Source organism: Penaeus japonicus, unplaced genomic scaffold, assembly GCF_977035675.1.
Source record: "Penaeus japonicus unplaced genomic scaffold, GWHDUDI00000001_assembly GWHDUDI00000018, whole genome shotgun sequence".
NCBI classification, from domain to species: domain Eukaryota; kingdom Metazoa; phylum Arthropoda; class Malacostraca; order Decapoda; family Penaeidae; genus Penaeus; species Penaeus japonicus.
In genome coordinates, this window is record NW_028234420.1 from 11,051,469 (window position 1) to 11,066,468 (window position 15,000).

The 15,000-nt window shown below is 45.9% G+C and overlaps 1 protein-coding gene across 5 annotated transcripts in view; it reads right to left on the reverse strand.

Moving 5' to 3' along the window:
• Nucleotides 1-15,000, reverse strand: part of sif (guanine nucleotide exchange factor still life) — a 103,014-nt gene that overhangs the window by 37,642 nt on the left and 50,372 nt on the right. For all 5 annotated transcript variants that reach the window (XR_015191837.1, XM_086546568.1, XM_086546567.1 and 2 more), the window contains exon 9: nucleotides 9,077-9,253. Coding sequence is in view for 4 of the 5 variants with exons in the window: in XM_086546568.1 (XP_086402694.1) it covers nucleotides 9,077-9,253 (177 nt within the window). In the remaining variant the exon portion in view is untranslated. The remainder of the gene's footprint in view (nucleotides 1-9,076; nucleotides 9,254-15,000) is intronic.

The window sequence follows — 15,000 nt, forward strand, 5'->3', positions numbered from 1 at the left end:
ATATCAGTCCTTCAGGATGCGATCATAAACCCTACTACAGATAATACGAGGAAACAAGACTGCAGTTGCGTAAGGGATGACGCGCGAGATCACAAGCAGGTAGTGACTGAGGGAGGGAGAGGGGGAGGTCACCCAGGTGTCAGCAAAAACAAAGCTACAAGCGAAGGGACTCGAGGCAGCAAGGGAAGCTGGGCGGGAGACAAGCGGGCGTGGAGGAGCCAAATAAATAACGATCAGTATCTGCCTGGACAGCACGCCCCTTGACCCCTCCCCTCCACTCCCTCCCCCCTCCTCCACCTGAAGCCAATCAGGGCCGCCAACACCTAAACTTCCCTTCCTAGTTAACGCCACCGAAAAAAACACACAGAGCAGTATCAACAAACGGAGACGAAGGACACGAAGGCCAGCCGATTAAAACAGCGCAGCCCGCCCGATCCCCAGCAACCTGCCAGGCCCACTGTGGGTGCCAAGGATGAAGGAGAAGAGGCGTGGGCAGGGCAGGTCCCCCAATAAGGCCTGGCCAGCCTGCTCCTTCTAAGCCAGGGCTGCCAACTCCCCGCCAGCGACCAGGGCGAGCGCAAGCCAGTCTTAATTCATTCGGGGATCTTGATCTTTATCTGTCAGCTACCTAAGACATAGACCTGTGTGGTTCGCCCGGAGCAATGCAGATTGGCCTGCATTCTAAACATTTAACCGGGAATAAGGCAATTCGATTCTTAAAATAGAATCATTATTTCCATATTCATCTAGCTTGCAGAAGTGCATCGTAAGCTAACATAGACCTACGTACGTATGGCCACAGTAAATAATGTTACGTCATCAGCTATGCTTCAGGATTTACACCCTTCACTAACATTCAAACATTAATTCATTTCTGTTTCGGTACGTTTTGGCAGTGGAAAACCAATTTCTTACCAAGACTCGAATTAGTCGATCGTCGAGTTTTTCAGTAAAGTAAATAAACGTCCAAACATCTGGGATGACTACAAGTCTGAAATTACTTCACAAAAATGGCGTGAATGTCGAGAAAATCGGTCATTCTATCTTCCTTATTATCCACTTTCCCTTTTATTTGTCTACTTAAATCTCTTAGAATATTTTTTTCGATCTTCTTCGCTCTCTACTTTCCTTATTCAACTCTCCACTTCCCTCCCTCCCTCCCCTCTACTTTCCTCCTCCTCTCCCTTCTCCACTTTCTCTCTCTTCTCCCCTCCCCCCTCTGTCTCTCTTTTCCACTTCCCTCTTTTTGCTCTCTGCTCCTATCTCTCTCTCTTCTCCACTTCCCTCCCTCCTCCACTTAACCCTTCCTCTCCGTCCTCCATCTTCCCCTTCCTCTCTTTCCCCCACTTCCCTCTTTTCGCTTTCCCCTCCACTTCCTTCCTTCCTCTCTTTCTCCCACTTCCCTCTTTTCGCTCTCCTCCATTTCCCTCTTTCCTCTCTCTCCTGCACCCCCCCCCCTCCTCGCAACCGTCATCAACCCCGTTCATTGACAGGCACTTTACGACTGAGCCCCTTCTTTTATGTAGTTCCGGCCGGGATCTCCGTAATAAGGAAATGTCCCCCGAAAGGCGTTCCTGACCGCCATAAACCACGCGGCACAGGAATCCCCGTCACGAGCGTACCCTGAATCTTGGATCGAGAATCCCGAACCCATGAGTCTGAATTCCGATTCCCTAACTCTGAACCCCGATTCCCCCACCTAGAATCCTGAATCCTGAATCCCGAGACCCTAACCCCTAACCCTGAACCCCGAATCCCTAAACCCGAACCCCAAAGCCCCGACTCTCCAATCCCGCATCCCGAATCGCTTCCTCCTACCCGGGTCACGGCGCAAAAGTCCCTCTCGACGTAACTCCCTATTATCTCAAAGGAAGAAAGAGCGCGTCTCCTTCCTGTAACCGCTCGCTTGTTCTCTGATCGATGTTCTGCACGCGCCACGAGTGCCTCCGTGCTGACCGGGGATCTTTTCTCATTCACAAAGGAAGAGGGAGAGGGATACAGGGAGAGAAAGGGCGAGGTAAAGGAAGAGAGGGAGAGAGAGGGGAGGGAGGAAGTGAGTGAGAGAGGGAGGGATATATATATATATATAGATATATATATATATATATATATATATATATATATATATATATATATATGTATATATATATATGTATATATATGTATATATATATGTATGTATATATATATTATATATATATATATATATATATTAATATATATAGATATATAGAGAGAGTATATATAGATATATATATATATATATATATATAGATAGACAGATAGATATTGATAGATAGAGAAACTGAGAGAGAGAGAGAGAGAGAGAGAGAGAGAGAGAGAGAGAGAGAGAGAGAGAGAGAGAGAGAGAGAGAGAGAGAGAGAGAGAGAGAGAGAGAGAGAGAAATACAAAGAGAGGGAGAGAGAGAGTAAATATTTTGTGTGCAGTATGTCTGCATGACCTGCATCTCATCTCAGTCTCGTTTGGCCACTTCTTGGCAATGCAATATGATATTATGAAATGAATATTCGATTCGAGATTATCAACTTTCACATAGACAATGCAGGCGCGTGATTGGTGCGGGGGGGGGGGGGGGGGGGAGAAGTGCAGGAAGAGAGAAAGAAGGAAGAGGAAATGGGGGGAGAAAAAGTGGGTACGAAGAGGGAGGAAGCAATGAGAGGGGGAGAGGGGGAGAGGGAGGGAGAGAGAGGGAAGGAGGGAAGGAATGGGAGAGGAAGAGAGAGGTAGAGGATGAGAAAGGGAAAGTGAGAGAAAAGGGGGAAAGGGGAGAAGGGGAAAAGGGGAGAGGAGGAGGAGAGAGAGAGAGAGAGAGAGAATGAGGAATGGAAGGAAGGGGAAAAGTGTGAGACAACGTGTGGCCACAAATATTCGCGCGTGATCCCCAAGACAGTCCTTAAGTTACTAATCTTGTTGCGTGTCTTTGTTGCCATGGTAACGGTCGCCTTACCCTAGGCCTTCCTATCACCATAGTCGTTTTCGCTCTCAACTACCTGTAGGCCTAATCCCAACACCACAAAACTTGGGTTACAGTCAGTCGCCATTAAGTCCTATTGGCAAAAATCTGTAATAAATCCTTGAGCATCACAATTACAATATTTGTCCTTTGCTATCTTTCATCCTCATATGGAAAATAAAATCCTCTGATACATAGACAGCGGGCTATAATTCCTATAATATCAACCAACACGAAGCTAATCGTCTTCATAAGCCAGCGTCGCCAGCCACCAACCTCGGATGCTGGCACAGCAGACCGCGTGCAGCAGTGACCTCATGTGAAGGATTCATGCTGAATAAGTTAAACAAAACAACGAAGGAAAACATAGGAAAACACACGAATATGCCGAAGGCCCTTTCGCTATATTGCTTGTATCACACTATAGTGAAATGGCCTTTGGAATATTCGTGTATTTTCCTGCCTTCCCTTCGTTGTTTTGTTTTCAGCAGTAACCTACGTCACAAGAGCGACAGTGCACAACCTGGAAGAAGGGATGGGAAGGAGAGGGTAGACGGAAAGGAAGGAGAGGAGAAAGGGGAAGGAAAGAGGGAAAAAGATGTTGGAAGGAAGGAGATGGGAGAGGGGAAGGAAGGAGTAGGAAGGAGGGAAATAAAGATGGGGGAGGGAAGGAAAGGGGTGCGAAGGAGGGAAAAAGATGGGGGAGGGAAGGAGAGGGGAAAGGGGAAGGAAAGAGGGAAAAAGATGTTGGATGGAAGGAGAGGGGAGAGGGGAGGGAAGGAGGGAAATAAAGATGGGGGAGGGACGGAGGGAAGGAGAGGAAAGAAGGAAAGGAAGGGGGGGAAACTGGAAGGAGGAGGGGGGGTGTGTGGAAGGAGAGGAGGGGGGAAGGGGTGACACAACATTAAAGCGGAAGTCATAACAATGCATGCAAATGAGTGACGCGTGTTCCAGGGGAATGTCCCGCCACGTTACCGGGCTCACTTGACAGAAATCCGATGATCAGTAAGCCAGCATCGGAGCGACCAGAATCTAGGAGCGACGCGAACACCCGGTCCCGATAAGCCGGCGCCGGCCATAACCTTGCGAGGAAGGGGGGCACGGGAGGGGGGAGGGGTGGAGGAGGGTGGAGCGAATACTAGCGGTGTCTCGGTTACGTTTATAACGCTCGTAACGGAGCCTCTTTAGCACCTCGTCACGCCGGAAGTCAATAGCTTCATTTTTTTCTTGTAAAGATCTCTCTTTCTTACTCCCTTTCTCACAACACTGAAGCCGAGAGTGCAATGTGCAAGGTCTTATTGTCCTCTCACGTTGCAGAGTTTTTTTTAGAAGGAAACGGAAGATTGAGATGATAGGATGATACCCTGAAGAGGACGGGGGGAGAGTTGTAAGAGGAGGAAAAGGAGAAAACTGTTGAACAAATATAAAGACACAATACGGAGGAGGAAGAGAAAAATGTTTTTAAAAACAAAAACAGACAAGGATGTTACAAAATAAGAGACTAGAAAGGATGAAAAGGTGAACAGGGGAAAGAAGTACGCATTAAACGGAGAAAGGGCGCGGGGAAATCCCAAAAGGGAAAGGCAAGAAAGCAGATACGGCACATTCACAATCTGAAACCAGGAAAGCCGACTCGTTTTTCTCTCACGCGCATCCTGCTGCGAGCTAATGGAAGGAACAAATTATCTCGCAAGATTAATTTTCCTTTACTATTTTTCTAATCCCTCGCAACAATGAAACAGAGTCAAGCGAGACTCCCAACCGAAAAAGATATAGGCTTTGTTTACATGCACGGGCTACTGTTGTGAACCCGTCTGTTCCCATCGCTCAGCAACTACATAAATAACTCTTCACTGTTGGGTGGGTCATAGCACACACACTCACACAAAAACCCTTTGCTGTAGATGAGACTCTATGCTATGGCCACAGCTATCTATCTAACGCGATATTAGATCACGGGAAATCGTATTCCACGATCGGCGTTTACTTAGCGAAGGATAAACCCGACTTCATCCGGGATGCTTGCCTCGCCGCCTCAAGATGTAGGCTCTTATCAACTTCCGCCTTCGGGAAGTAGCTCTTGGGAAATGGCACGGAGTTAAGCACGGGAGGAGGGAAGGGGTCAACGGTCTTCGAAGGACAATGCAGCGGAGAAGTAAAGGAGGCAAGAGATGCAGAAGGAAGGAAGGATGAGAAGTAAGAGGCGGGGAGGGAAGGAGTGAGAGACGAAGAGGGAGAGACGTTACAGGTGAGAAGGGAAACAAAGGCGGGGAAAGAGAAAAATGAGAGACGACGAGGGAAAGAGCAAGAATAGGAAAATGAAAGCGGTTCTTGCAGGGGGGGAGGAGGAGGAGGAGGAGGAGGAGGGGATAGGGCTGCCTGAGGGCCAGCGACGCAGGTGTCGGCGGTGTTGCGGTTGAGGGGAAATGAGTCGTGTAGTGAGGAGCGAATCACGGCGAGCCGCGAAGAAACTGTGCGAGGTCGGGAGATCCATGGAGCGATCGAGGGCAGGTAAAGACCTCCGTAAAAAGATGTCGAAGGGAGGTCGAGAGGTCGGGAGCAGGATGCTGAATGGTTGGTTGGTTAGTTCCCTTCCTCCCTCCGCCCTCGGCCCTCCTTCCTTCCCTCCTCTTGAAGCGTGACCCTTGCCTGAACATCCACCACCTGTCATGCGCTCCACTCGCGGCGCGGCGACCTGGCCTAACTGTAGAGTAATTACTTGGTATTTATACACAATGAAGTTAAGACCATGATTACAAGCGCTGTTTACAACAGGAGGTAAACATTAGCGAAACGGATGAAATCCCTTAAAAAATATGCTTCTCAAAAGAAGGTAACCACTACAATTACACCAATCTAATTATACTGGTCTCTGACACCATAAAATGAAAACAAGTAATAAAAGAGCAACCGTTTAAAACCTTCCAAAACATAACGGCGCCTCATCTAGCCATTTTCCTCCCCGCAACTCATGCCATCAACGCGATGAGAGAAACCTCATGTTCACACAACATCAATCTTCATCGAGAGGCCAACATCGTCCTGATGGGCCACGTCGCAAGAGCCCGCCCTTCCTTTGCCCTCGTCTGATTGGGTCTCTGCCGCGGATAAAACACTCCGTAAACGGTATTCCCTGTTTTTGCTCCCCGGGAACTTATCTGCGAAAACAAACATGCTGACGCGCGAATACTAATGAGCAAGATCCACTCGGATCTTTAAGTGGCAGTCTTCTGTAGCTACGAGTCTCTTCCTATAATAAACAAATGGGAAGTCCTATTATTCAAATACTATATCCTAGTTCTAGATTCTCCTCCTCCTCTGCCTCCTACATGAAACCTACACCTCCTCCCTTACACAGTCTTCCTCACCGCCCCCCCCTCCCTACACACGACACCTGCCCGACCCACACACAGCGACCATCTCCTCCTCCTACACAAAGCCTCGTTCTCATCCTTTGATGGCTTTTTCTTCAGCTTCATTTCCCAAACCTGCTCCTTCATATCTCCCCCTTTCCTCGTTTTCCTCCTCCTCCTCCCCGTCCCCCACCCGCCGGCCGCCGCCGCCGCCTCCTCCTCCTCCTCTGGTTCCTCTTCTCACTCGCACAGCATCTCTTTCTTTCAATCCCGCCGCTGCGACCGGAAGCTGGCGGCGAGGTCACGCAGATGCCCTTTCGGGAGGCGGGGTTGAGACTTGGACGGTTAAATTACACACACAAAGATGCCCGATTATGAGGTTATCAGGGGCGGCGCCGCGGTTAACTGCCACCTCCTTGGTCGTGGGATTTTGGGCCCTAATGCCACAGGGAATCGCAGCTTGGAGGGCAATTAAAGCGGTTCCAGAAATGTGATTGCCATGACCCCTTAACAAGTGATATCAAGGGCGTCTATTAAGTAATCTATCCACTCTCATTTTCCAGAAGGAAAAACAGCGAGGTGATTCTTACGACCTTTTCTTGAACATTTTATAACAGTGCATCGCGGAGGGCGGCGGGAAGAAGGGGGGGGGGGATGTGACCTTTCCCTGTGACCCCTTGGCGCCGGAGGCTGACCTGCGTGATCCAGTAAGGCGGCCTAAAATGCCACACCAAAACACCCGCCCGCTTTCTTTTCTCCGCCCTCAAAATGTACACTGAATAAAGTCAAAACGTATTCTCCAATAATCAGCCATTTTCCAATCTACCTCCATTGGGTTTCGATGCACAGATCCATTATCGTTGCTTTACGTGCAACATTACTACTTGCTCAGGAATGTTGCTGTAATAGATGGCTTCCGGCAACGAAGGTCCTCCGGGCAAAAGTTATGAAGTCGAGACGAAATTGATGCGGCGCGTTAGACCCCCCTACCCCCTTCCAATTAACCTGCCGCTGCTGATCCTGCAAATCAATTCCCCTTAAACTCCAACCAAATAACAACGAAAAAAAACACCTCCTTCCTAAACAAAACAATCAAACAAAACACAGATCCCAATAGAATATCCCCTCGTCGAAAAAAAAAAATCGAAGCACCTGTCCACGAGTGAAGGCTCTATTCCACACCCTCCAAAATGGCCCACAAACCAAAATAATTACCTCTACGACAAATAAACCGCAATAATACCACCGTAACATTATCCGAACGAGATGATAAAAGCTTCCCTCGTACCGTTTACTTTTTATCAACCTATAAGAGTCTCTTCCCTCTTTCTTTATCAACTCGTCTCCGTCCACTTTTCTTTCCTCTCGCTTCCACCTTAACGATTCTCTCGGTAGGCTTTATCGGGTAAATAAAATATCCCAAACGACCTACACTTCATAGCAGAGCAACGTGCGACGGTGACCTTCTATTTCACGGGTCACGGAGTAAAGGTTTAGGTCGCGCGTCGCTCAAGGTCACCAAAGGTCAATCTCTGTGTTCTGATGATAATAATAATAATAATGAGGAGGGAAAAACGTTGTTGGGGGTCGGGGGAGGAGGAGATTGAACAAGAGAAGAGCAAGACGAAAAGAGGTATTGGATAACGAGAAGGAACAGAAGAATTTGAGGAAGAGGAGAAAGAAAAGAGAAATAAAGGAGGCTATAAGGATTGGTTGGAATAATGATAAAAAAACAATCGGGATCGGCAGGAACAATGAAAAGGACATCTGAATCGATGGGCAGGAGAATGAAATGGAAAACTGAAAAATGTAATGTAAGATAATAAATGAAAACGGAGTGAGGAAAAGACAACGAAGGAAATTACCATGGGAGTCGGAATAAGAAAAAAAGAAAGAAAACAAACACAGTAGGAAGTGAGGGCGAAGGAAAGTGGTGGAAAACAAAGGGAATGGAAACATGGACAAGAAGGAGCGATGAAAGAAGAACAGGAAAGAGAATCAGATGAAGAAGACGGAGGAAAAGAGAAAATCAATAAAGGAGAGAATGTGGCGGCTACCCCCTTGCTACTCATCGCCGCCTTCGCTGCAAAGCTGGTAACTAATTCTCACACGAAATCTGTACCATACAAAGACATCTACTCAGATATTTACGTAAGGCGTATTAGCACGTTTAACGCTATGATAACCGTTACTCTTCGCACTATTCACGTATACAAAGACACACACACAAATCAACAAGAGAAGCGAGAGTACGTGTAGGGCTCTCCACTTATCATACGAACTAAGAATGCTTGAAAAAAAAAAACATGTAATTAATCCCTAATCGCAATCCACTGGGTATTCAACGACGCCACAAAAGGTTATTCAACAAGGGGAGGGGAAAGTTATAGGAGCGATTACTTTGCATATATTGTAAAAAATGAACTATTAAACTTGGCTCGTGAATATTTTAGGGAAGCGTCTCGTAGGCGGCAGCGGCACCAGCAGCTCGCATGTAGATAGAGGATGAGTCTCATAGATCATTATCCCGCTTTAGAGACCACTTTTTTTATATTTCGTTATAGCAATGCATCGTAGAATAGGACGGTTTTAACTATACGCATAAATCAACGTAAGTTCTATTTGCCAAAGTCAAGGGGAAATGATGGGAAATGATGGGAAATGATGGGAAATCGAAATAAAGCATCACCTGTTGAGAATGTTTCGGGATACACATAACGCGCCTATGTCCAGTTGGTGTTTACATACCTTGACGTAACTCCTCTCCGTGTCGATGAGCTCGAGGATGACCTTCTTGAGTCGCTCGCCATCGCTGAGTTGGCGGGAGGGCGTCAACTGCGACTGGCTCTGAGTGGAGGCGATGGAGCCCGTGGGACTCGACCTCCGTTCGACAGGTGACCGACAGCATCCGCTCAATTCAGAGTTCTGCAGGAAAAAGGAAAAAAAATGCTTAGTTGTGAAAAGTTAGGACACTTCATGAAGAAACGCATGATCACCAAACCCTATAACTGCACGCTTTTATGGCGTTCTAATGGCCATTGTGTAAAATAAATAATACCGGAGATGAAACATTAAACCATTCGACATGGATATGACAATATTACCTGTAATCATTGATAAGCATGTCATCTGCTTCCTTTAACAGTACCAACGTGCATAGTAGGTTATAATTTCGTATTGCAAATGTTTTACAGGGGTCAGGTAATGTCACACATCCTGTGACCTCGTCATTGAAACACTGCTGGTTATCTGCTAAAGAGTAATTACACCAGAATAACAACCTCACAGCACGCATCCTAACACTGTACACATTGCACTGGATTTGAGCTTTAACTTTGCTCAACAGAAAGTAAACAAACACAAACAGGAAAATAAATACCAACGCAGCATGATTTTTCATAAGTAAAATATCAAATTTACAACCTTCTCTAACTCCCCTTTTGTTAAACGACAAAACACCTAGACATACGAAAGGCATTTCCACCTTTTCAACACACTGCCACTGGTGGGAAACAGTCACATGTCCTGGAAATCGCTACGGAAAATCGAAACCTACCATAGTTCCAATTGCCGTCAGACACCACGCTCTGAACACAAACAACTGCCCTCGGTCACAGCTAATACCATACTCCACGTATGTAATCCAAGGTGCACAAGAGGTAATCCTAGGGTAAAATTCAACGTCACACCACAGTCTCAGGAGTCGTAACTATATTGTTACATTGGAACATGACCAATAACACACGACGCTGTTTCCCCCTGATGGTTTAACTGCCGTACCGCGCTCTGGACGCCCTCTCTCTACACGGAACAGAAGTGTAATGTAAGCACATCCCTTAACAATCGCACAATGAACAATGGTCATTTTGCATTTGTTTGGGGAAATATGCACAGGACAATAGCGTGTCATTTCCTACACAGTAACGACGTACTTTTCTCCTTTCATTTAGGATGCTGCGGACTCGCATCACGAGACCAATCTCAATCCAGCTCAGGTTCATAACGCTGCCAGGCGTAGGACTTCGGGTACGTCAATCACATCCAGCAAAGACGCTGTTTGTTCTGGATATCTAACCCCGCTTGTAAACATCTAATGTAACATTACGTAGCGAGCAGGTAATGTTGTCAATAAAGTACGAAAACATGATACATTTACGATGATGAACAGCATGACAACGACATAGGCCTACTGTCTCCTCGCACACCGACATCGGGTAATCAATAAAGTACAGTAGGGACAGAAAGATTCAATATTAGATTACAAGACGTAGAGAGTCTCTTATATATCGATAATTATCAAAGGAAATGACTTAATTGGGATATGACAATTTAAAGTTTCTCTATAATATCCATCAGGCAAATGATAGCATTACCGATAACCGACATAAACAATGGGTAATTGGCGTAATGAATCATGAGATGAGCTACTGGAAAGTTTCAATATGATGGTGCCGTTCGTATGAATTCTTAGAGCCATGTTTGCAAACTTTGTTGATTCCGGTGTTTGCATAAACTACAGAAATCTACGGGATATCTAAGTTTTCCGTTAAATCTGGAAACAAAAGAAATTGACTACACAAAGAAAGAGAAGAATAAGTGACAATAAGTGTTCAGGATTCGGTTCATAATAGATAGAAACTATTGTAAAGCCACGTGATGTTCATCCGTTGTCTCCATTCCCATTCTCCTTTCTACGTGTTCATTACTCAGTCGATGCTAAACGACAACCATGATTTTCTTTTGTCTGTCTCTTTGTTTACCTTGCAGATTAGAATTAAATAACGTCACTATACATAAGCCTATAACTTCAACATTCACGAGTTCAATTATTACAGCCCCCCCCCTCCCCGTATCGCTGCGACTCGGCTACAGCGTGAGATTAGACACCCACGCGAGGTTAACTACGCGCAAACGTTCCGTTACCTGTGCAGTGCACCCCCCCCCCCCACACCCACACACCCACTGTGGTAGTTGCTTCCTCGGGTAACGTGTTGATTTAGACTTTTTAAATCATATTTTTACCTATTAGCATATATCACTCAAAAACACATTAAAAATCAAATGCGGTTGTAAATCACTGTAACGCGCAGTGACAGTCATTAAAAGTCAATTTAATCGTTGCGATCACTCTAATATTCATCCCATTAAACAGAGGCAAACGCTGGTTTACATTCGTGCAACTCCAAACATTTCCCAGACTCTCCGGCTAAAAAAAAAACACTAAATCACAAAATTAATCTAATTCTTCTTGACATCCAACAGGAGACCCGCTGCAGAGTAACCTGATCATGTGTCGTATAATCATATTTTCCTTAATTTCCATCCCGATTCTAATTCATCTACAACAATTATTCATGTATTATGCAAACACACATGTTGCTACAACAGCTTAATGCCGTAACATATCTCTTGTTCAACATCCGGCAATGGTTACAAAATAGGCCTATATCACCAAGAAATAAGTTGTTGGAAGCGTCACCCTTCAGACCGGTGTACAGTGACACACATACATGTAAGGATACACCAACTTACGCACACTCCAGCGCGTGTTCAAGTGTTCATCATGGCGGCGCGTGACTGGGATTAATTTTCGTTGCAACTCACGCGAACTTCATATAAAGCACACTTTTCGCTCGACACTTTTTACTTATTAAGAACTGTGCTACTTCTATTAATGTTTTTTTTTTTTCGTTTCGAATGCGCCTTTTCATATAAACTGTCTTAAATGGTGATTCCTATTCAATAAAATCCCATTGTTTTCACGGAAAACGTCTTTGATCATCTCGGAGATAGGAAAACGGGGGCAAAAACATTTACTCTGTGAAATAAAACAAAAACGCTGTTAGGAGGATTGTTGCTGTAATCCAATAACGCAGGGATATTTTAAGACCCACGGAACCCTACAAAGCGTATCACTGTCCAACAAAAGGTTAAACACACATTCCAAACAGCTGATGCAGCCATCGTATCGAGGATTAAAACAGTATGCAATTTGAATGATACTGTGAGTGCGCACGCGCGCGAGCAAGAAAGAAAAAGAAAAAGAAAGAAAAAAAAATGAAACGAGACGATATATCACAGCTTCCGCGGAGTCTGAAGGTTTACAGTACGATACTCATTACGTAAGAGTAACAGTATTACCCCCCATGTTATGAATCCCAGATGTGCGCCACCTGATTCTCGATAACGAAAAAAAAATTGTCATTATAATATGTCATATACGCTTACATCAGAACGTGATGGCAACGGAGAGGCTTGCACCACGCCAAGGTTATGTCGGAGAGGGAGGAACAAGAGACCCTCAGAGTGAGGTGCGGTTGCATTGCATCACCACGATATCTCACTGAGTGTGTGGTGAGGAGAGGTGAGAGAGAGAGAGAGAGAGAGAGAGAGAGAGAGAGAGAGAGAGAGAGAGAGAGAGAGAGAGAGAGAGAGAGAGAGAGAGAGAGAGAGAGAGAGAGAGAGAGAGAGAGAGAGAGAGAGAGAGAGAGAGAGAGAGAGAGAGAGAGAGAGAGAGAGAGAAAGGCGGAGGGTGTTAAGTTCGGAATAAAACATGAGACGGGAAGGGTAAAGAGAAAGGAAAGGGGAGGGAGATAGAAGGGGAAAGGGTCATCACACACGTGCGCCCGACTGCCTCGTCATATCACTAACACCCCCAGCAAGCACAAATATCCTCTCTCGCTCATGCGCACACACATGAACACACACACACACACACACACACACACACACACACACACACACACACACACACACACACACACCTTAAATGCCTGTGGGCCCATGTCAACTTGCAAGGAAATCTAAACAACTCGACCTATCCTACAGGACAAACGAACGTATGCACGCCCATCCACCCACCCCTAAAAGCAAACATCACAGGAACCCGAACTTTATCAAATTTCCTTCATTAACGAAATGTCGACATCATCGGCGATCAAGCGGCGCGGCGGCAGCAGTAGAACGCTAGTGACGATTCAACCCCCCCAGTCTAATTCATCTCTGCGTGACCTTTCCGTAACGAGTGTGCGTCCGTTATTACCGGGTTGAGTGTGACCTGCCGCTCCCCGCGGGCATTGGATTATCTTCACCGGCCGCCGCGAGGTAATCCCTTCACAACATGTATTAAGTCAGTGATAATCCGGTTAAGACCCGAGACTACCCGGCCCGAAAGAGGATGGCGATATTCATTCAAACACAGGGAGAGGCACGTTTCTTCTGCTGTAATCTATTAGGATCAGTGACCAGTCAGTCAATCAGTGTTAGAGGGAGATGAGGGGCGGAATGCGCAGGATGTCCGCAGGAGAACGTATAAAGAACCTAGAGGAGACACTTTATTTCCTAATAGAGAATTCAGTTCTCAACAGAATGGGCTACGAATCGGTTATGAGTAGCCGGGTATGGCAAGGTATGCGGTCGGTTCAACAAGTGGCCAATATATCCTTATAGGTTTCTGAAGTCGGACTTTAATAGCCTAGCAACATCCCTCCAGAGAAACAAACAAACAAAAAGGAGGCAAGTGACCACGTTACGGTAAAAGCTCTGCGTTGAAAATAGATCCCTTCTATAAACATAACCCTAAGAAGGGAGGGGGTCCAACAAAGATGACTCACCATAGTCCAGATGAGGAAGTTAATGATAAGCAAACAGGAAAGGAAGCAAACAAGGTCATTCCACGATAAATAAATAAGAAATCCAGAACCATTTAGCCGCTTTGGGAAGGAAATAATTTAGTAGATAAGTCAGTGCCTTCCAAGAAAAGGATTCTCTATAAGGGGCAAGACTCTGATTTGATTGAAAATACTTGCAAATATATATTTTTTAATATGCATGAAAATAATATGCAGCTTGTCAACATATGAACTACACGTTCCAAACCATGTATCAAAAAAGAAGCAGAAAGAAAGAAACATGATAACATTCCTCCGCAGTAATGGGTGTCTGCACGAACACCCAATGTCGCGTAGAATTGCAGAGCCAATAAACACACACGAAGGGCTGTCTCAATTGTACAGAATCCAGGTTAATAGAATCGGCCCCGCTCCATGTGCGACCTCAGTGGACACGCGATACAAGCAGGAAAAAAAGTTCAGCCATGCGTCTGACCTCCGCAGGGTAGCAATGTCTGGGATATGCATACATCATACATCTACAAACGATCAGCACCTCTTGGCTTCAAGTCAGTGACATCCACGTCTCCTTAAGTTGAAGTCCTAACAGGTCTTGCTAAGTCGGATTAAGCTTACTCACTCACTCAGTTGTCTTTATAAATAAACCTGTGTACACATCATCACCTTCACTTCTGCGTCTACACCCAGACTCGATCTGATTCCATAATTTTCTATATTTAATCCTCTATCGTGATTTCGAGGACGAGATCAAAAGACTTATCATACGGAGTCCATTCGTCAATGACAGCGAATCAGTGCCAGCGCTTAAGGGTTAGTAGAGGTGCGTTGGTAAAGGGAGGTAGGTGTCTAGGGGAGAGGTTAGTGGGGGTGGCTGAGAGGCATTTAAGCGTCTGGCAGGGGATGGAGGAGATTTGAGGAGTAGGGGTGGAAGAGGTACGTTTTTGAGGTTCGGGGTAGGTTGCCTGACGGTAGGGGGTTGAGGCTAACATGCAGGGGAGAAGGGCCAATAAAAGTTCCGAGCGCAGGCACCATCAGCGGCCG